At 47.6% G+C, this 22,188-nt stretch overlaps 1 protein-coding gene across 1 annotated transcript; it reads left to right on the top strand.

The window, feature by feature from the left end:
• Nucleotides 1–3,098: 3,098 nt before the first annotated feature.
• On the top strand, nucleotides 3,099–20,706 carry ETFB (electron transfer flavoprotein subunit beta). The gene is made up of 7 exons (XM_081019281.1): nucleotides 3,099–3,251; nucleotides 7,730–7,888; nucleotides 14,507–14,665; nucleotides 16,218–16,280; nucleotides 17,793–17,951; nucleotides 18,241–18,428; nucleotides 20,486–20,706. Exons 1-6 carry the CDS (start codon nucleotides 3,189–3,191, stop codon nucleotides 18,409–18,411), a joined length of 774 nt encoding a protein of 257 aa, XP_080875407.1. The 5' UTR covers nucleotides 3,099–3,188; the 3' UTR covers nucleotides 18,412–18,428; nucleotides 20,486–20,706.
• Nucleotides 20,707–22,188: the final 1,482 nt, after the last annotated feature.

Below are 22,188 nucleotides of genomic sequence, written 5' to 3'. Positions count from 1 at the left end.
TCATACGACTGTTCTTCTAGAATCACCTCTTGACAGGTGCTATAGCAGGAGTGGAGAACTGCTGGCTTTCCAGATGTTGCAGGACTGAAACCACCACCATCCCTGACTGTGGGCCAACACTGGTGCTGTGGACGCAAGTTAAGAATCCAACCCCTGGAGGGTCCTAAGTTCCCCATTCCTGCAATAGAGTCTAACGCAGTGGCCAATCAAGCAAAAATGGAGGTTTCTAAGCAGATAACCACCTGTCAGGGATGCTTTAGCTGCAATTCCTCCCTTGCAGGTGGGTGGCCAACACCGGTGCCCCTTCCACCCTATATAATTCTCTTAAGTAGATAACCCAGGCAGATGTGCAGGTTACAAATACGGTGGTACTTCGGGTTACACACACTTCAGGTTACAGATGTTTCAGGTTACAGACTCCGCTAACCCAGAAATAGTACCTTGGGTTAAGAACTTTGCTTCATGATGAGAACAGAAATCGTGCTCCGGCAGTGTAGCGGCAGCAGGAGGCCCCATTAGCGAAAGTGGTGCTTCAGGTTAAGAACAGTTTCAGGTTAAGAACGGACCTCCGGGACAAATTAAGTTCTTAACCCAAGGTACCACTGTAATACAATTATTCTTTTGTAATGGGAAACAGCCATCACAAATGTTTTGTATGAAGAAGGTACCAGGTTCAGATCCCTGGCCTTTCCAGGTAGGTATGGAAATACAGTATTCTCTGCCTGAGACCCTGCTTGAGAATACTCTGTCTGATGGGCCAATGGTTTGACTCAGTCCAAGTCAGATTCCCCCCTTCATGGATCACTGCCTTGCCGTGGCGAAGGGGCTTGAATAACTCAGAGAAGCTATGAACTATGCCGAGCAGGGCACCCAAGATGAACAGGTCATAGTAGAGAGTTTTGACCAAACGTGATCCACCTGGAGGAAGAACCAGCAAGCCACTCCAGTATCCCTGCCAAGAAAACTCCATGGACAAAGATGCCTGATCACCTCATCTGTCTCCTGAGAAATCTCTATGTGGGACAAGAAGCTACAGTTAGAACTGGATATGGAACAACTGATTGGTTCAAAATTGGGAAAGGAGTACGACAAGGCTGTATATTGTCTCCCTGCTTATTTAACTTATATGCAGAATTCATCATGCGAAAGGCTGGGCTGGATGAATCCCTAGCCGGAATTAAGATTGCCAGAAGAAATGTCAACAACCTCAGATATGCAGATGACAGAAAGTGAGGAGGAATTAAAGAACCTTTTAATGAGGGTGAAAGAGGAGAGCACAAAATATGGCCTGAAGCTCAACATCAAGAAAACGAAGATCATGGCCACTGGGCCCATCACCTCCTGGCAAATACAAGGGGAAGAAATGGAGGCAGTGAGAGATTTTACTTTCTTGGGCTCCATGATCACTGCAGATGGAGACAGCATTCACGAAATTAAAAGATGCCTGCTTCTTGGGAGAAAAGCAATGACAAACCTAGACAGCATCTTAAAAAGCAGAGACATCACCTTGCCAACAAAGGTCCGTATAGTTAAAGCTATGGTTTTCCCAGTAGTGATGTATGGAAGTGAGAGCTGGACCATAAAGAAGGCTGATCGCCAAAGAATTTATGCTTTTGAATTATGGTGTTGGAGGAGACTCTTGAGAGTCCCATGGACTGCAAGAAGATCAAACCGATCCATTCTGAAGGAAATCAGCCCTGAGTGCTCACTGGAAGGACAGATCGTGAAGCTGAGGCTCCAGTACTTTGGCTACCTCATGAGAAGAGAAGACTCCCTGGAAAAGACCCTGATGTTGGGAAAGATGGAGGGCACAAGGAGAAGGGGACGACAGAGGACGAGATGGTTGGATAGTGTTCTCGAAGCTACCAGGATGAGTTTGACCAAACTGCGGGAGGCAGTGGAAGACAGGAGTGCCTGGCGTGCTCTGGTCCATGGGGTCACAAAGAGTCGGACACGACTAAATGACTAAACAACAACAAGAAGTCAGATTCCTATGTTCCTACAATATATCTGTTGTGGTGTCTTGCAGAAATCTTCTGAAGAGCTCTTCACTCTCTTCTTACCTTAGTACTTTAAATGAAGTATGTTAAGTTTGGAGAGCAAGGGCCAATTGCAATTTGCAGATTCAAGTATCATAGCAACCTATGGAGGGTGTTGAAATGCAAACCAAGGCCATGGATGCAAGATCTAGCCTTGAGCAGTGGAGGCCTGGGAAAAAAGGAACATGGAAAATATTTTTGGGGGGCGACCCCTAGAAAAACAGGGGTCAGTTCCTGGCTGGCAGCAACCATGCCAGTTTCGCAATTGCAAGGTGTTGAGTTTTTTTTTCCTGTTGTTGTTCTGTCGTTCCCCTTTAGAGGAGACACGTGCCACGGGAGATCGCAGAAAAAACCTCCGCGAGAAGAGGAAATTATTTCTAATCGCGGAAGTTGTCGTTGCGATCTTCTTTGGCTCTCCATTTCAGACGTTACACTGCCGACTCGAAGGTAGGAGGACACGGAGGTCGGCCGGGTGCAGTTAAATCCGACACCACAGACGGCGCGCTGTTCCCGCGAGCAGGCCAGTCCTGCGACCAACAATTCGCACGTTACAGCCGGATCCGTAACTGCGTGAACAACAAAAGACACGCGTCACGACCTTTCACCCAGTTTCCTCCAGCGCGCGCGCGCAGCCTCCCTCCCTCCGCAAGCCGCTCCCTCTTCAACAGTAACTCAGACGCCGCTCTGATGGGCCTCCTTTCGTTTCGGAGGCGGAGTGTGGTGGGGCGCGCGTCACGTAAATGCCGCTGGTTGATTGGCCTGGACAGATAATCCCCGGAACCCTCGCGCTCCACCCCCCCATTCCAATGCTGTGATTGGTGAAAACGTCACATCAGTCATCCAATTTGAAAAAGCAGTCGCTTTTGCCTTCGTTCCCTCCCCTCTCGCCCTCCCATTATGCCCTCCTACCGAGTTCCTCGATTGGCTTGCGGAAACCCGAAAGAAACTCGCGATTGGGCACCACGGACGACCACGCACCTGACCCTCTTGAGGAGCTTTGAAGACACACTCACGTGATTCCCTCCTCCCCTTCCACATGCGCACGGATTGGACCGCCTGGTCCTCTTCCCGATTGGCTGGAAGAACCCGGTAGGCGTGGTGAGGAGGAAGCTAGGCTGCTGCTGATAGGGCGACTGGGAACGGGGCAAGATGGCGGCGGCCGGGTTGAGGGCGATGGTGGGAGTGAAGAGGGTCATTGATTACGCTGTGAAGGTGCGCGCGGCGAGGCAGGGGAGGGCGGCGCGCGGGGAGGGAGTCCCTCGGACGCCTGGGTCCCAAGAGGGGGAGCGCTTCTCCTCTGGAGGTCCCCCTTAGCCCAGACCCGCATGTTAACACGACGCTGAGCGTGTGGCGCTCACACGTTCACGTTGTCACGTGTGTCTGAACCCCTGTGTTCACGGGCAGTCTGCCTCAGAATATTAGATGTTGGAGGGGGCAGCTTTTTTTTTTCTTCTCAAAACGGTTTCCCGGAGGCATTTGCCTGGTGCTGCCGGCTTCTTTTCTGTCCTTGGCTGATTGTTACTAACTTTTTCAGTTATTTGTTTCTGAAGCAGTTTCAGCCGAGAAAAGCTTACAGCGATCCGTATGAATAGAAGGCCTTCCTGCTCATGTTTAGCATCTGAAATGCATGACACAGGAAGAAAAAAAGGGGATTGAGAGGGAGAAAGGAAAGGAAAGGAAACCCAGGCAGTGGGTTTTACTCATTTATTATTTTATTGCGTTTGTATTCTGCCTTCCCTCCAAAGAATTCAAGGTGGCGTGTATCGTTCTCCCCTTCCCCACCTCCACATTTTATTTTCACAACGGCCCTGTGAGGTAGGTCAGGCTGAGAGACAGTGCCTAGCCCAAGGTCACCTCATGCTGACAAATGCCTTGGTGGAGGAGAAAGCAGCCAGTGGCTGTCAGCTGTGTTAGCAAAACGAAATCTCCTTTTTCAGAGACGGTATAGTGACGCTTAAGTTTTTCACCATACAGTACTGTAAAAGAAAAGAAAAAAACTTTTTTTGCAATAGAGTATTGTATTAAAAGGAAGAGATTTGAGGGAGGGAGGAGAGTTGACATCATGGAGGTGTACTGGGAGAGAGCAGAGTTGTTGAAGGAAGCCTTTCTTGCCATCATGTTGCATTAAACCCTGCCTGGTTTTATTCTGTACTTGTATCCCTCAATCACTTCGTTAATATTTGTTTCTGATTCAAGAATCTCAGCTGGACCTTGGACCTGAGAGCAGTGTTCGAAACTCCCATTTTTCTAGACACATTTTGCAAAAGGGAATTTTATTAAGCGAGAACAGTTTTTGAGCCTTGGGCGCAATACTGACCCTAAAATTTGAGATTAAAACTGCAGAGTGGAAGGAAAGGAGGACCTTTTTCTGCCTCCCCACTTCCGCTAATCTCTGAAGACTGGAAAAGAGACCCTCTTAAGAATATTAGGAGAGGTGGGCAGGGGAAGGACTAGACGGTGTGAAAAATGAACATAATATTTTCGCTGCAATTCATTCATTTTCAGCTTTGTATTCTTGTTTTTTAAAAAGTGTGCCTAGACATTCCGTTGTTGTGCCCATAACCTGGGTTTAAGGTGCCATTTAGCGCCTAGCTTTCCTGTCTCAGTTTCTAACACTGCCTGAGAGATCAGGGCTAAATTTCCATACTCAGCGGGTGTGTCTTTGGGCAACTTCTGTCTTTCATTCTCAGGTAAATGGGAATAACAGTGACCTGTTTGTTGTCAGGTTTTATGCTTATATCCTGTGTTTCTTCCACGGAGCTCAATAGCTTGTATTCTCCTGGGATTACTGGCTTGAGGCTAGCCAGTAAGCTTCATATCTTAGTCAGGATTTGAACCTGGGTTACCCATCTACTTCTCCATCCAATCAAGACTTTGAGGGCTTCTTCAGACCTTCTGATTTTCTTATATGAAGGCGTTTCCATGTAGGGAAGCTGTGTGCAGGTTAACATTTGTGTGAGGCACTCGTATGTGGCTCTCCTACTGAATGCATGCATACTGGGAAACTGCCCTCCAGCATGGATAAGTTGTGAATGCATATGTAATAATAATAATAAATAATAATTTTATTATTTATTCGCCACCTGGGTTTCCCCAGGTGATATTTGCACCTGAGAATCTACATGCAGCAGTCTCGTGTCTTCTGTTCATTGATAGTTTGGTATCAGAAGGTAAGGTCTTAACATCTGAAGAACCCATGGCGCTGATCAGCCTAATGCAGGTTTCCTTAAACCTTGGCCCTCCAGATGTTTTAAGACGACAGTTCCCATCATCCCTGACCACTGGTCCTGCTAGCTAGGGATCATGGGAGTTGTAGGCCAAAAACATCTGGAGGGCCGAAGTTGAGGAAGCCTGGCTAATGTGTGGAGAAAGTATGCAGAACAATGCCAGAAGGTTCTAACTGCTGGAAGGTTCAAATGGGTGCCTTGCAGCTGTGTGTAAACACAATCCCTAAGCAGCCAGTGTGGTTGCTGATTGCGCAAAGACGTGTGTGCAAACAGCCGCCTTCTTTTTCTGATTTTAAGTCTATGTTTACTGGATCTCTGTGCAGGAGCAGGCTGTTTGATCTTGGGCCTTCCTTACGCAAACAGAAGCTTCTTCCAAAACGCTTAAACCCATAAACATTGAGGAGGCATACAATGAGTATTCCTGTTGTTCCTAGGTTTTAATGCTCCATTTCTTTCTCTCAAAAGAGTTGAGGGAACTTATTTGAGAGTGCCTTGGACTTCAGCTGTGTGTTTCCTGTAATTCCTTGTGTGCTTTTGTATTGTACTGTGGATACAGTTTTCCTTGGGAGTAAGTCCCTTTGAATTCAGTAGAACCTATTTCTGGGTAAACATGGTTAAGGTTGCGGTATTTGTGTATGAATGTGTTACTAGAATTTCTTCTCTCAACCAAAGATATTTCTTCATTCAACTGTTTCACATGTTATGCTAAGCCAAACCATGGTTTAACGCAAATGCACAAGCGTGAGAGTTCCCAGAGAGGAGATTGTGGCTGCTTTGAGCAAGCCCTGGTTTGGCTAAACATGCCATCTGAATGCAGGCTTGTGGCTTATCTGGAGGAGAAAATAATGAGCTCCGGTTTGAATAACGTGCTAAAACACGTTAGCTTGCAACAGAATCAGAGAGGAAGAGCAAAGTGGCTGCAATCTGCGCCCCAGCAGGCTGCACATTCATGCATTTGCACTAAGCCATAGTTTATCTTAAACAATACATGCAGACCAGCTCATTGCCTTCACAAACTTTAGGGATGAGAGGATAAGGAAAGAGTAGAACCAAACCAATCAACTTGAGCACCCCAAGATTAACCAGCCCAAGGCATAGAGGAGGGGTGAGTGGCTCCTAAGTGAATAGTTTTGTTCTTTCTCTTTTTGGTCTTCTACCCCCTGCCCCCATCTTCCTTCACCTGGACTGTTCCCAGAAAAGTTGTAGTGTAGAGATTAGCATTTTGTGAAACTGACAGTCTGTGGATGTGCTTCAACTTCTGCAATCTTGGCAGCCCTTTTTGGAGCAAACCCCAATTGCTGAAATCGCAGCTGAACATATCCATGTACCGATGGGTCATGTCAGAGCTTTCTCTGTGTAATTTCATTCCCATGCATGACCAGAGATAATCAAGTGGAGAAAAATCATAATTGAAAATGACCACATGAATTGGAGAGCAGAGAATGGCTAGAGGGAATGGGATGAGGTTGATTGCAGTCACCGCCACCCCCCAGCCATTTGTGTCATCTTTGTTTTCATTTGTTTTGTCAAAATCTTTTAATTGTTCCTCGCTTCGGGAATCCAAGATGATTGAAAGGCAGGCTAAAAATAAACAAGCAAACAGCCCCCACAGAAGGCTGTGCATAAAGAATAAATTGCAGCCTTATGTTTGTGGCAAAATTAGTGGATGGCAAAGATATAGATATAGTCTTGGCTGAGAGGTTTGGTTTCAGGTGTTGCTTGTTGGCTTCCCACTAGCAGTAGAAGGGCTCGGCCAGGTCAGACCAGGGGCCCATCTAGTCCAGCATCATGTTCTTACAGTGGTCAAACAGATGCCCATGGGAAGCACAAGAGCAGGACCTGTGTGCAACAGCTGGCATTCAGAGGCACACTGCCCACCATAGTAGAGGTAGAGCAGAGCCTTATAAAGGGAGCGGGTGGCGCTGTGGTCTAAACGGCTGAGCTGCTTGGGGTTGCCAATTGGAAGGTTGGCGGTTCGAATCTGTGCGATGGGGTGAGCTCCCATTGCTCTGTCCCAGCTCCTGCCAGCCTAGTAGTTCGAAAGTATACCAGTGCAAGTAGATAACTATGTACTGCTGTGGCATAGTTACCTTAGCCTTATCCTTCTTGCATTTGTCTAATCCTCTCTGAAAGCCATTATGGATCTGGTTGGCCACTGTAAGAACAGGATGTTGAACTAGCTAGATGGACGTTTGGCCTAATCTAGATGGGCTCATCTTGGGTTCTTATCTTAATTAAAAGAGAGCAAGCTCTTACGGCAAGCATGCATTAATGCAATTCTAAACTATTTGAAAACTTTGCTAATGTTTTCTACCCTACCTGGGGCTGATGATGCCCTGTCTGATGCATTCAGCTTCTGGATCCCCATGCCCCAAAGAGGAGTGGGAAAGGTCCCCAAGAGCTTCTTCCCCTAGTTCCAGATCTTCCTTAGCTGCCTCCATGACAACTTTGCTCCTCTTGCAGGTGCGGGTGAAACCAGACAAAACAGGCGTAGTGACAGATGGAGTCAAGCACTCCATGAACCCCTTCTGCGAGATCGCCGTGGAGGAAGCCGTGCGCCTCAAGGAAAAGAAGCTCGTCTCAGAGGTGGTAGCTGTGAGTTGTGGTCCACAGCAGTGCCAGGTGAGGAGGCATTCCCCAAAAGCAGGAGGCAAGTCAAATAGAGGGCAAGGGAAGGAAATCATTGTGTAACCAGAACCCACAGCTGAGTATCCAGTACTGGCTGTGGGCTTTGACAGCAGTGGATAGTGTCCATTGAAACTGTTGAGCAGAAGGCAGGGAAACCAACAATAGGTGGAGCCAGGGCCAATGGCAAGCAGAGCCAGCTGACTGGTTGGGGCAGGTGGGAGCTGAATGAGGACAGATAAGAGGTTGTTGGAACCCTGCCCCATCTGCCCTAATTTTCATCCTCCACTGGCCTCTATATAGGACCTCACCCCATCAATGGTATCTCAAACCTGAGTTCCATTCCTAGATGGTTGAGTTGGTCTCTTCTGCTTTATCCCAAACTGCTGCTGTATTCTCTCACCCCAGACTTTCTCCTCATTTTTGCTTTTACCTCCTTCTCTCCTCGGCCTTTAATTCGTGTCAAAATTTTGTTCATGTGACATTTGGTATCTGGTGTAGAATTTAATTCCTGGAAATACTTTAAGAAAGTCTAATGTCTAGCTGTTATATTTGTCAAGCTGTGCATTGGTTGCTTACGCACTGTAAGCAATTAAACCTTTGCAATATAATAGAATATACATTATTTTCAAAAATGGCAGGTTAGCTCAAAAGTGAAAAGAGTGGAAGGTGGTGGAAGGAGATTCAAACTATTGCCTCTATGGTCTGCTAAATTCCTGCAGATGATGTTTTATCTAAGTTTAGCTGCTATAACAACAAAGTGGGCAACTCTTGAAATTGCTTTGCTTTACTGTGTCATTTAACAAATCCATTAACTTGTTCGGCAATGACCAGCGTGTTGTTTTTTCGAGGAAAGAAAAAAGACCCAGTAATTTTGTCCCTTGGAGCGTTTTAGAGGAAGTAGAAGAAATAAAACAGGCTCCTAGATAGTTCCTCAGTCACCTTGGCAAAGTCTTCCTTTGTAAGGTGCATTAACTGTACGTCCTTAATTTAAGACCTTATAGTTTGCACTTCAGGGGGTGGTGATCATATTAGAAGACCTTGGGTCCAATAAGTAACTAGACCTGTAATTCAGTTGAGCTACATATAGAAACATACATGGGCTGAAAATGTGAGCATATCAAGGAGACTTAAATTCCTGGTTACACATGCCTCTTCCCTCTGCTGCTGCCAATTCTGGCTAAGCGCTGTGCAGGTGTACAAATGATCTAGTTCCTGCCTAGAGGTGTACCTAATGTCAGCCTGTTGCAGGGGGCAGCTGGAGCCTTCATACCCTGCATGTGAACACCTGCCTGGCTGTAGCTCCAAACAGAATGCTGGACTCGATGGGCTGTTGGTCTGAGCCAACAGGGCAGTACTTGTATTCTTAAGAGTGGTCTCTGACAAACAGGTGGCAGTTGCACAATCATATCTCAGCTTAAGAAGCTGAGATACGTGTGAGCTTCAGGGACCTGCTTGCAGCCACTTTGTTCTCCCCTTCATGCGAGTTCCTTGTCTGGACATAACAGCAAGCTATGATTAACTGTGGCTTCTTGGCTTGTTTTTGGCTCATTCGCAGAAGAGGAAGAGCAAAGCAGAAGCAAAGGGGTTGCATGCGGGTACATGAAGCTTGTGCGCTTCTCGGCTTATTAAGCCATGGTTTGATTATGCAAATGCAGCCCTGGAGAGAGAGAGAGATGGTTCTTAAGTCCAGTCATCTCTTGAAGCGCCTCTACTTCACCTTTAAAATACATCTTTTCCAGATGTGTCCTTTTGGGGTGGGGGATGGACGTAACCAGAAGGCATCCTAAGTACTGAGGTTGAGTAGAAACAGCAAGAATCTTGTGGAACTTTAAAGCCTTGCAGATTTATGATGGTATACTATCTCTCCTCTACTGTACTTGTCTGACCACATGATGCATCTGATTAAAGTAGACTGTAGTCCATGAAGGCCTATGCTGTAATGAATTTGTTTGCCCTTTGTATCGCACGGGACTCTTTAAGACTAAAGCAAGAGTGGAAGAGCTTTTACAGATCAGGGGCCACATTCCCTGGTGGCCACCCTTCAGGGGCCTCATGCCTGTGGTGGATAGGCAGAGGAGGTGACTTGTACCTTTGTACAGTAGGCTACAGATTACCATGACTGCTCCTACTGGGTTGAGTAAAACTGGAGATGTAAAATAAGAAAAGCCTGGCATAGATGATGCTTTGCAGGGAGCTCTGTTGAAGTCCTCCAACACCCTGGCTTTGGACCCCTAGCTAAAATGAGGTTGCTGGTTTCTCGCGAGCCTGGTTCTGAATGAAAGCGGGCAAGTTGTCACCATTGCAGGAGGGCAATGTAGCAAGAGAAGGGCTAGCTCAGCTGTGGTTTAGAGTTTTCATCCTCGGCAGTTCTCCTTGGGTAGGAAGCTTCCTTGGTGAATTTTACCCATGGTACTTTTCTTTTCCTTATCTTTTTAATTTTTTATTTTAAAAGTATAAAGATTCAACATACATATACAAATCAAGAAAGAAAGGGGGGGGGGGACAAGAAAAAAACCCCTAAAAGAACCAACACTACAAATACCACTACCCATGGTACTTTTCTGCTGTAATTAGGGATCGGGAGGGAATCTTTCCTGCCACCAATATTGGCAAGTGATTTTTAAAAACCTGCCTTCCTCTTATTTGTGGGGTGGCTTAAGATGCAGTAGGCATCCTGTACGTTCTAAAGCAACAAAGGTCGTCAGCAGACCAGGGAACTGGTGGCATCAGCGTACCTGTTGGGGCACAGCTCCTCTCCTACCTTCCCTAAGTCTGCTTGACTTGTGTGGCCTGAGGGAGGACAGAAGTGAAGAAGGCCCGTAGCTCAACGGTAGAGCATCTGCTTTGCATGTAGAAGGTCTCAGATTCAATCCCCAGCATCTCATGTCTGAATCCCTGAAGGAGAAAATACTACACAGACCAATGATCTGATTCAGTATTGGGCAGATTCATATGTTCTTAATAGCAGGCCAGGGAGTTTGTGCCATTAGCTCTTGAAAGGACCATTAACCAGCCTGAGTAAACTATATTTTTGCAATGTATATTTAGTATTTCATTCCTTGGAAGAAAGGCAATATTTAAATGACTCAGAGTAGGCGCGCTGGAATTGATGAACCTAAGTTCATCACTGCTGTTAATTTCAGTGGGTATGCTTTAGTAAAAGTTAGTTGAAAACAACCCTATTCTTCTAAGAACACCCCCCGATATCCCTGCTGACAGCCTACGATCAAATTAAGGGTCATTAGCTGAGTCATAGAGCCCATGATTTGCAGGCAGAAGGTATTGGATGCAATCTCTGGCATCTCTGAGTAGGACTGGAAAAGACTATTGTTGGCGGGTTGTATCCCAACTAAGTTGTGCTCAGAGCAGACTTATGAAGTTGATAGACCTGTTGGTCATGTTTGTTAATTTCACTGAGCGTACTGCGAGTGTGGCGAACTTTGGAACGTTGGATGCAGCACTGTCAGTGTAGATCAGGGGTTCCCAATGTTTTTGGGCCCCTAAGAGGCACATTATCTATGAAATTGCTGCAGGCAGCGCAATGCACCCATTTCACAGAAGAAAAGTGGACAGTGCTCAGACACACACCCCTTAAAAAAAAGGAGGTAAAACACCTGCATGCCCCCTAAATCACAGACAGAAAAACGGCAGGCAACTCTCTCTGCCCAACCAAAAAGAGAGAGAGAGAGAGTGCCAACTTTCTCCTTTCAATTTAAATAATAAAAATAAAAAATGAGGGGTGCAAGGGCCCATGGTGTGTGCAAAGATGGCCCCAGTGTGACTCAACATGGGATAGTTTAGTATGTTCTTATGCAAGTGGTCTGCTTTTGAGGAATCTGTTTGCTGCGGGAGCAGCTTTCTCTCATAAATACCCTCTGTTTGTACAGCTTTGGTCTGTGTTGCATGGACGGGTGGAACAGAGTGGACTCCTCGGGGAAGGTCCAGTGTGACGCTGGGGGACAGCTTTCTTGCTCCTCGTTTGGTGACTAGAACTTCTTGTCCCAAATTCTTTTCTTCATCCTCCATTTGAAATTGGTGCTCAGGCGCACCTAATTGCTTGTCCCAAATTCCTTTCTCCAATTTTCTGTCTATCTGCCAACTTGCTGAGTGGCCTGTGATCAACATAATTAATTCTAAATCGAGAGCTTTTTACAGCTCAGGGGGCTGAGTGCAAAGAGATGAGGGATGGGGGCTGGACTAACTGGTGTTAGTTAGGCTGGTGGCCACCAGGTGGTACCAGCGGCACACAAGAGAGAGCTCTGTAGATATGCTGAGAGCAGCATGTTGAAGATGCTGGAGCCAAAACCCTTTCTTCTCCAAATACTGGGTGCCAGCCTTTGACAGAGTTAACACACCTGAAGCAATGGAGAAGCCTGCCTTTCGCAGCCTGTTGAGGTGTGTGGAGTGTAGTTGTCTGGGCTAGAGCATTGCCTGTGTGAACATTAAGGGTGGTTTTCTTGTCCGATGAGCAGCAGAGAGAGAATTAGGAGTTTGACAAATGGAAATGAGGTTCCCGTAGCTTTACTAGTTGTGTAGACGAGGGGGTTTCAGCAGGGCACACTGTTAAAGGTGTAGGGCCACCATCATCTAAGCACCTCACTGGGTTGTTAAGAAAAGGGGCTCTGTTTAGAGAGCGTCATAAGAGTTGGAAGGGACCACATGGTTCATCTAGTCCAACCCTCTGCAATGCAGGAATCTTTTTGCTCAACCTGGGGCGTGAACCCACAACCCTGAATAAGAGTCTCATGCTCTGCTGCCTGAGCTATCAAGGCCTGTGGGTCTAGGGCAGACACAGACAGACTTCAAGCTTTCCAAATTTGCCTTTCTTTCTTTCCTTTTGCTTTTGCTTTTCCTTTTCTTTTTTTAACCACCATTTGGAGCTGAGGGCCAAACAGTGACTTGTGAGTAAGACTAGATCCAAATGATGACTTAAGCAGCAGAAGCAATTGACTCCTGCACCCAGGATAACTTGCATATATGCAAGTAAAAAAATAGCATCTGAGTTAATTTGTATCTAAGCAGGAATTCTGACAATTCTATATTGGGGTAGGGGTTGTGATGGGAGCAGCTTTTTTGTTGCTATAATTGGGAACCTTTTCCAGCTGACTGAAAACCATCCAGCAACCTACAAACCAATCCCAATGTACCTTCCCTTCGCGCCCATCTAAGGGGAGCCCAAATGCAGGATGGGAACCAGCAACAGAATTTTCAGCGGACACAGTTAGTCATAACACAAGAGATGAGAATCTGCATCACCTGCTGGAATTCCCTCTGTTAGAGAGAGGGTGGGGGGAAGGAGGAGGCGGCAGGGCTCCCTTAAAGGTGCTGACAGTGCAGCCCTCTGCACATTTACTCACACGTAAATCCCACTAACTTCAAGAGGGGTTGGCTACCAGGTAAGCGCATAGGCTCGCCACCTGCACAGCCTTGAGCACGGCCCTCCCGCAGCCAAAACCCAGCGTTCTGTTCTGCCCTCGGACAGCTCCCAAGAAAGGCCATGGGAGGGGGGCACTAGAAGGCAGACGCTCCCCACTTTGCTCTTGAGATCCCACACGGCGTGTGTCTGTGCGCAGCTCCAGCCGGTGAAAGTAACCGGTTTGGACATGCCTCTCTTGCCTCTCCCCAGACCTGGCTCTGCTCTCTTTTCTCTCAGCTGCGGCTTCCTGACAGCCCCACCGTCGCCAGCTATTTTCTGCACTGCTGCCCCCGCTTCCCAGTGACCTTCACTTGCTGCGCTGCTCTCACAATCCCCCCATTTTTTTTTAAAAAAAGCAGCCCTTCCCTTCCCCCTGCAGCAGCAGCAGCAGCAGCCAAGCTGACGTTCCTCAGTCTCTGAGATTGGGAACAAATGCAGGGCTTTTCTTTCTCTCCCAAGGCCATCTTCTCTCTGCCCTCCTGCTTCTGATTTCTGCCTGCGGTTGTGTAAAGGGCTGGCTGGCGCAGTGATGGGTTTACTATTGCAAACTCAGCAGCTGCATCTGTTGGGGGGGGGGGGAGTAGTGCCTTGGCTCTGTTCCCAGTGGGGCAGGCATCCCCCTTCCCTATAGAGGCTATTATCATTGTCATTAACAAAACTGGAAGAGAGAACTCAGATTTCTTCATGCCAGAACTGTGTATCTTGAAAGCACAGCATCCAATTTTCTTTATATTACCGGTCCCGCTCAGGGCAGCATAAATCTTCCAAGACTGCCACCCAATACTGGTTTCTTTCTCAAGATGACTGTGTTGATTCTCGACCTGTGCTCTTCTTAAGCAACGCAATCTTTCCTTAGTGAGAGGCTGTGTTGGTCGACTTATGGGGCTTCCCAGTGCTGTTGGGCTCCCAAAGTCCTATCAGCCCTAGACAGCATAACCAATTATGGGGGTGATGGGAGTTGTAGTCCCCTGTAGGCCCCTGGGGTAAGGTATGTTTGATTGCTAAACAAGCAAATAGGCCTGAGAGGAGAGCTAACATCACAAATGTATTGTTTTCCCCCGGAGCACTCTTCTTCTAGGCCTTCCCGGGGGACTTTCTAGGACAAGAATTAATACCTTAAAATTCCGAGGAAAGCAGATGTGTGTGTCAAGTTCAAGGCTTCCTTCTTTATTGTTCCTTTTGCCGCCTCCCTCCAGGAGACGATCCGCACGGCCCTCGCGATGGGGGCCGATCGAGGGCTGCATGTGGAGGTCCCTGCCAAGGAATACGAGAGCCTCAGCCCCTTCCAGGTTTCGAAAATCCTGGCTGCACTTGCCAAAAAAGAAGGCGTCAACCTTCTGCTGCTGGGGAAGCAGGTAATAGAGATGCAAGTGTGTGTGTGTGTGTGTGTGTGTGAAAGAAGGGATGAGCTCTTGCACAGGTAAATGGTGCAGCATGGAAATGAATGTGCACCCACCATGTTGCTCTCCTTACGAACCTCCGGGGATCAAGTTTCTAGTAATCAAGCTTCCGGAGAAGAGCCAGTGCACCCAGCAAGCTGACGCCTGTTAAAGCCTGATCTCATCCCTTGCCTTCTCATGCCAGGAGTCAGTCCAATAGACAGCTTTCTGCATGGGCTCGCCATCATGGCCGAGGCACAATTTCCATAAGAACATGGGAATCTGCCTTATACTGAGTCAGGTTACTGGTTCCTCTAGAGAAATCTTGCCTGCCTTGCTTGCCAGTGGCTTTCTCTCTCAGCCCTACCTGGAGATGCCGAGAATTTGAACCCGGGACCTCCAGTGTGCAAGGCAGATGGTCTGCTGCTGAGCTATGGCCCTTCTTCAGAATGGGGACGTTAATATGGCTTCTTATTACCTAGTGGACATAAGGGGAAAAGTAACTGGCAGGCATAGGGGCAGAGTTAAGAGAGGCTGAACCTAACAGGCCTGAGGGCTGGAAGGAGCAAACATCTGGGTTGCCAGTTGCAGGTTTCCAACAGTATATCTGGACTGAAGCTGATCCATGGGGATTTATAAAGTGATCTCCGAGATGACTGGAAAGCAGATCTGAGACTTGGGACTTGGGAAAAGGAGGCGGAAAACAGCAGGGGAGGTGCTGCTTCCGCAGCATCACCTGTTAACTCACAGATGGGGAACCTTTGCCTCCCTAGGCCAGAGTCAAAAGCAGGCAGCGCAGCAGTTGTGGATCTTACCTTTGTACAGCTGGCTGCATTCCAGACACGCAAGAGCCTGAACTTCCTACATATATATACAAACACACACAACACGCTTCCATCTAGGCAAGCCAGAGACAATGCTTCAAGAAGGAATTTCAGCCAGGCAAAAGCACATGACTTGAGGCTGCTGGGCATCGCAAGTCGGAGATGTGGCCTGGGAAGAGGGAGTCTCGCTGGAGAGTCCCGAGGGCCAGGTCCCAAGGCCCGGATGACCACATTTGGCCTGAAGTTCCCACCCCCTGTGCTGAGACCTCTGGTTCTGCCCCCGAAGGATGCAAGGTCTCATTTTGCAGGGGCTGTTACTTGTCAGAAGGATGGTCCTCATTTCATGCGGCTGGTAATTTATCTGGCTCAAGGGGAACATTTTGTCACTGCTGAAATGCTGAGGTGCCCACAGGTACCCTCATTCCTGTTGGGAGACCTGACCTGACTTGAGCCTCCCAAAGAGAGTGCAACCAGTACATCCCATGTTACAACTTTTCCACTTACGATGGATGGAGACCCTGGCATTTTGGGGCCAGATGCAATCGCTGCAGAGTCCTGGGAGAGGTGCCCACAGGAATGCGTTTTGGTTGCTCTGTCCCTTGAAGGGGAAAGGCTCTTTGCCCTGAAAAACAGCTGCGCTTCCTTGTCCTTTGTGTGACACCTCCTCTCTCCAATCCTTTTTCACCCCTTGCTTGTTTTTCCAGGCTATTGACGATGACTGCAACCAGACAGGGCAGATGACCGCAGCCTTTCTTGACTGGCCTCAGGTACTATTCGGTGGGGAGGGGGCGTGTTATGTGGAATAGATGGAAGTGAGCAGCAGGGCTGGCAGGCAGAGAGCAGGTGGCCTATTAAGGAAGACGCATTTGTTTTCCATACTTGAGGAGGCACAGCTTGAAGAAGGGAGCCCATCCAATAGGCTACAGTGATGGTATGAAGGACTGGGGTTTGCCGGCAGTAGTTGGGGCAGAGCCAAGAGTGGGTGGGCACCCCTTCTTTCCTTCCTGTTTGCCATTTTCTTTCCCCCTGTTTTCCCTTGTCCTTTCCTTTCTGGCCTGAGGGCAGCTGTGTGACCATCCTGCTTTGAGAACCAGCGTGACGTAGCAGTGAGAGTGTCTTGACTAGGATGTGGGAGACCAGGGTTCAAACCCTCACTGAGCCAGGAATCCCACGGGGTGACCTTGGGCCAGCCCTGGCCTCTCAGCTTAACCTACCTCACAGGGTTGTTGTATTGAGGAGGAAGAGAACCATGTATGCCACCTTGAACTCCTTGGAGGAAAAGGTGTGATACAAGTGCAATAATAAATACAAATAAAATAAAAGGAAGGAGTCGTTCGACATATAGGCAGCCCCTCCCCCTTTTACGCAGGAATTACGTTCTGAGGTACCGCACTCCTTGGTGAAATCATGTATAATTGAAAAAGCCTGCAAACAGCCTGTTCTGCTCCCCATGAGCCCCCGTTCCACTCTATTTTTCAGTGACATATTTATGTCGTTTCTGGGTCACTTCCAGGTTCGGCGCGATGTGCATATACACGGTCGCACACGTATTGACCGTGTGTAAACGGGCTGCCAATATATAGGTTTATAACAACCAGGCCAGTCACCAGTCACCTATTTTTGTTTGTTTTGATTCAACACCCCACCCTAAGCTAGTGACCTAATTAACGTGCCAGAGAAACGCTGAACTAGCTGGGAGGCGAATGACTGACTGAACTCTTCTGGACACAAAGTTGCCAAGGTGCCCCCAGAGAGCCACGCACATCCCAGGCTCCTTCATGATGTGGTTCCAAAAATATATTAAGCATGCAGTCTTCAAACGATTTAATGGCTCTCTGCCTAGGCCCTCGGGTTGTGCATCCCTGCCTCTTCTGCCGTGGATGCCAGTGGCTCATAATAGAGATAAACTCCGTGCCCTGGGCTTGAGCTTGTGACAGCATCAACCAGTCATGGCAGCCTCGGCTTATTCTGAGGTATGCCTGAGGGCTTGTCTGGGCTCAGTCGCCTAAGGAGGCAGGTTGTTGCGATTCTCCATTGTGGTTTAATGTGCTACCCTGGGCATGTGGGTGATTGGCAGGGTAAGAAGTCTGAAAAACCCCTAAATGATTTCAATATTCGCTTAGCTTTTGTCGTTTTTTAAAAAGCTGGTGAGTGCTTCAAGCATGTGCAGTTGGTATAGCAACTGGCAAAACTCTTCTGAGGATGTGTACTTGTAGAAATTCATGTAATGTGTTACTTGCCCTGCCTTTAATCCAGCAGCCCTTCTCTCCCCATTGCAGGGAACATTTGCTTCACAAGTGACTCTGGACGGGGACTGGCTGAAGGTTGAGCGGGAAGTTGACGGGGGTCTGGAGACAGTGCGTCTGAAGTTGCCAGCCGTGGTGACCGCTGACCTGCGGCTGAACGAGCCGCGCTATGCCACCCTGCCTAACATCATGGTATGGGCCTGACAACTTTTCATGGGTATTCCGTACTTGGCACAGCAAACCCTTAAGCAGAGCCTTGCTCTGGAGATAAATGACACACACCCCTTCCCCATTTTGTATCCATTTGGGTCCGGAGGACATGAGGACAAAATAGTAATTGACGATTTGTGCAGAGCCCTTGACTTCCCCAATTGATTTTCACATTTAGCATTTCAGCAGCAACTGATGACAAATTGGGCAGGGGAGCAAACAAGGGTGGGTCATTTAAGTGCGCCTTGTTTTTATTCCCACCCCAACCCAGAAAGCCAAAAAGAAGAAGATTGAGGTAGTGAAGCCGTCCGACCTTGGTGTAGAACTTACCCCAAGGGTGAAGATTGTCAGCGTGGAAGACCCTCCCCAGCGTCAGGCTGGAGTCAAGGTGGAGACGGTAGAAGATCTGGTTGCTAAGCTCAAAGAGAGTGGGCGGATCTGAATCTTCAAGTGGTTCTGGTAAGGAGAATATGCATGTTAACTACAGTTGTTGTTGATGGGGTTCAGCTCCCAGCAGCTCCTGCCCAGCATATCCAATAGTAAAGGATGGAACTGAAACCAAACCTGAAATCTGTTGCAGAAAAGAGTAGCCTTTTCAAAAGGAGTGGCTCAGTTGTCAGAAGATCAGGAAGAATCCATCTGGTGATGTTGAAAAAGATTGTCTCCTGTCTTCATCCCCAAAGAGGAGCAAGAAAGCTATTTTCTAGCATTTCCCTTCATCCCAGGTGCATTTTCTCCTGGATGGGGACCTGTACAGCTAATTATATGGAAGCGTGGACTCATTTTGAAGTGTCTAAGGCCTTCTATCTAAACTAAGTGAGGCTTGCTTTTTTCAGTGAGAAGTGTTCAGTTAGTGCAGAAGATAATCTTTTTGACTTTGAGAATTCCAAGCAAGAAGAGGCAATTTGTTCAGCAGCGAGACCCACACACTTGTTGGTCCCTCCTTGGATTTTTTTTTTATCACTGAGCCTCATCTCACTTAAAAGTGAAAATAGAGAATGTGGTAACTGCCTTGCTGGAGACTGACATCTGTCATGTCTAGCATTGTTTCCTGCAGCATCGAGGCAGTTTGCCCCTTGGAAGTGCTTGAGCAGAGAGTGAAGGCAATAGCTGCCCCCTGTTTTCCATTCCCTGCATCTAGTGTTCAGAGTTAAACTGCCTCTGAACATGAAGGTTCCACCTCACCCCTTGTTATTCATACCTGTTGATTCCCCCCATTTCTTCTTAAAAGCCATCGGTGCAAGCGGTCATCATGTCTTGTGGTTCCATAAGCTAAGTCACTGAGTAAATCATACTTGTTGCACTGGCGAAGGAATTCACGGCAGTGGAACACTTTTGTGCAAGTGGTAGCGTGAGCAGCAGGTTGCTGGTGACTCGGTTGTGCAATAGATTGCTCAGTCTGTTACACACTGAATTTCTGCTGGCACATCCGTTGCATTGTATCCCGCTGTTGCACAGTGCTGAAATCCACCCATCCGCTGGCCCAAGAGCCGTTGCACTAGCAGACAGAGAAAGTTGTGCACAGTCCATTGAAATCGATGGACTTAGGTTAGGTATGCCCATTAATTTCAGTGGGTCTGCTTTGAGTACAACTAACATTGATTGCAACCTGTGGTTTTAAGTGATCTCCTGGCGGGGAAACATTTATAGTCTCTCTCGAACTTACCTCCCACAATTGGCAGTACCCAACTGCTGGTATTTGTATGAGAGGGAACAAAATGCCCACTCTCTCTGTCTCTCTCTAGCCATTCATAATTGCATAGGTGCATGTGTCATTTACCCCCTTTAGGTGTGTGCGTTTTCCTCACAGGAAAATGCTCCAAGCCATTGTGTAGCCCAGCACTATTCATGTGCCCTTGGAAGTCCCTCACTGTATTTAGTGGAACTTAACTCCCACACTCCATAAGGTCTTTCTGCTGGGTAACAAGAACTTTGCAAACTATTCCAAGTGTGATTGCACCATAGATATATATGTGCCTTTATAGTTGCCGTTCTTCGCCAGAGAGATAGGTATGTATATAAAATGGGTGTTTATATTTGTATGTGTACACACACACACACACACACGAAGCTAAATCTATGGGTTCTTCCCAGCTGCACAAATCAATTCTGCAAGAACACATGAAAGCAGAAATTCATTTGATTTGATCTGTGGTCAAATATACCTTAACGAGTGTTCTGGAGGGTGCAGTATTAGTGCATGCAAATAGTATGCTTGAAAAGAGAAAAATTAGAAGGTCATGACGTGAGGTGGTTAGAATTAGCACAGTGCAGCGGAACCAAGAGAGCTGCATAGCTTTTGTTGAACCCGAATTGGAACAGAGTTCATATTTTTTATGGTCTGACTCCCTGAAATGCAGCCCTGCGTACTTTTTAACAGAGCGCCTGTAATCACTTGATGCTTTGACAGAGATTAAAAATAAAGCCGCAAGTGCTCGGGAATCATTTGAAATGCAACTCTGGCTTCTGCTTTTAGGATAAGAAGGCATAATCGACCCGTCCTTTCTCCCTTTCAGCTTTGCCTGGAGCTGCTGCTGCTGCTGTCGAGGTGGGTGTGGCCCTTGGGGAAGGGGGCGCATCTTCCCACCTCACTGGGTCCCTCCGACTTCCTAACCATGCTGCCTTCCAGCTCAGCTGGCCACTGATGAAAGCTGAATGAGACTTTGATTCTATTTTCTGTATTAATGATTGGTCAGATTGCATAATAAATGTCCTGTGATTTTCGGAGGTGCTCTGAGCAAGCGTCACGTCACTGCTGTGGTTATTTTTTTTGGAGTGGGGTGGAGGGATTGCGTTCCCAATTGCTTACTTTGCTGTAAGTGGTCTGCCCTGGGCACGAAGTGGTATAGTTGTGCTTCCAGTGGCAGACACTTTTCCAAAGTGGTGTCTGAATAGTTCTCCTCCTGCGCATCGTAGCTGGAGGCTAACTTTGCCCTGTTAAATTGCCATAGGATTCATGGGCATTTATATGGCTGGGCCCCAGCATCTGGTTCCTTTTGGCCCTTAGGGGGAGCTCACAGAGACTCCCTCTCCACTTGAATTCCTAGAATCGTCAAGTTAGAAGGGACTACGCAGGCCATCTAGTCCAGCCCCCTGCAATGCAGGAATCTTTCACCCAACATGGGGATCAAACCCACGGCTCGGATTAAGAGTCTTCTGCTCTGCCGACCGAGCTGTCCTAGTCTATCCACGAGGATACCTCTGGAATCAGAGGACGCTCTGTTAACTGCCTCCATTGTTTGCCTCCAGCAATTCTGGCATCTGAAGAAGGAAGTTACAGCCTCTGCAAAGTTTTATGTTCTTCTAAAACGAGTCTCGAAGGTGCTACTCGACTCGGCTGTTAAATAATGATAACCTGAGACTGACATAGCTGTCCTAGTGCATTTGGTGTCTGGAAGCTGCTTCCACTTCTGCTGCTCTGACGAAGGCTGGTTCACGCTACCAGCCAAAGGGGTTCAAAAACTGTTCCAGGAGCCTACTTTTTCAGATTGGAGGGAGGGAAGCACATGGTTTTCCCATGGGGCAAGGCATGAATTCCCTGCACGAATGAAACAAGCATGTTGGAAAAGTCTAGGCTAGAACTGTTCCCACTGATAGCCTTATCCTTCATGAATTTGTCTAATTATTTTGTTAAGCCATCTAAGTTGGTAGCCATTATTGCCTCCCGTGGGAGTGAGCGCTGTAGTTTAACTACATAATTATTTTATTTCATAAAATTGATATGCAGCTTGATTCTAGGAAAAACCTCAAAACTATGTTCTGCGTAGCTATGTGGGTTGGCTTCCTCTTGAGTGGTCTTTTTTTCCTTGTTCTGCAAGCACCGCCAGGTCCCAGAATCCTGCCAGTCATTCCCCTTCTCACAGAGGATTTTTGGCTAGTCTTAAGAGGTAGCAAAACTCCGTCTTTCATGCTTGTTAATCTGCCTTGCACTGGAAGGAACACACTAGGGTGTGTCTTAGGAGAATTGCACCTTGATGGTGAATGACGGTCCTTTATTCTAATGAGCCAGTAGCCAGTCCTCCCTATGTTGGCCTCCCTTTCCGGCGACGTGTAGTGCATTGGGGACAGAGTCTGAAACAGGCAACCAGGCATCTGCCAATAGTTGCCAGGGGCTGAGACGGGTTGGGAGCAGTAGCGACAGAGGCTGCACCAAGACCAATGCTACTAGTTGTGGGGGATCAAAGAGCCTCCATTTTTATAGTATTTAACATAAGCTGCC

Source organism: Podarcis pityusensis, assembly GCF_964106645.2.
Source record: "Podarcis pityusensis genome assembly, chromosome: 8".
NCBI lineage: Eukaryota > Metazoa > Chordata > Lepidosauria > Squamata > Lacertidae > Podarcis > Podarcis pityusensis.
The sequence above is the reverse complement of the archived record's forward strand: the minus strand, read 5'-3'. Positions and strand labels throughout refer to the sequence as shown.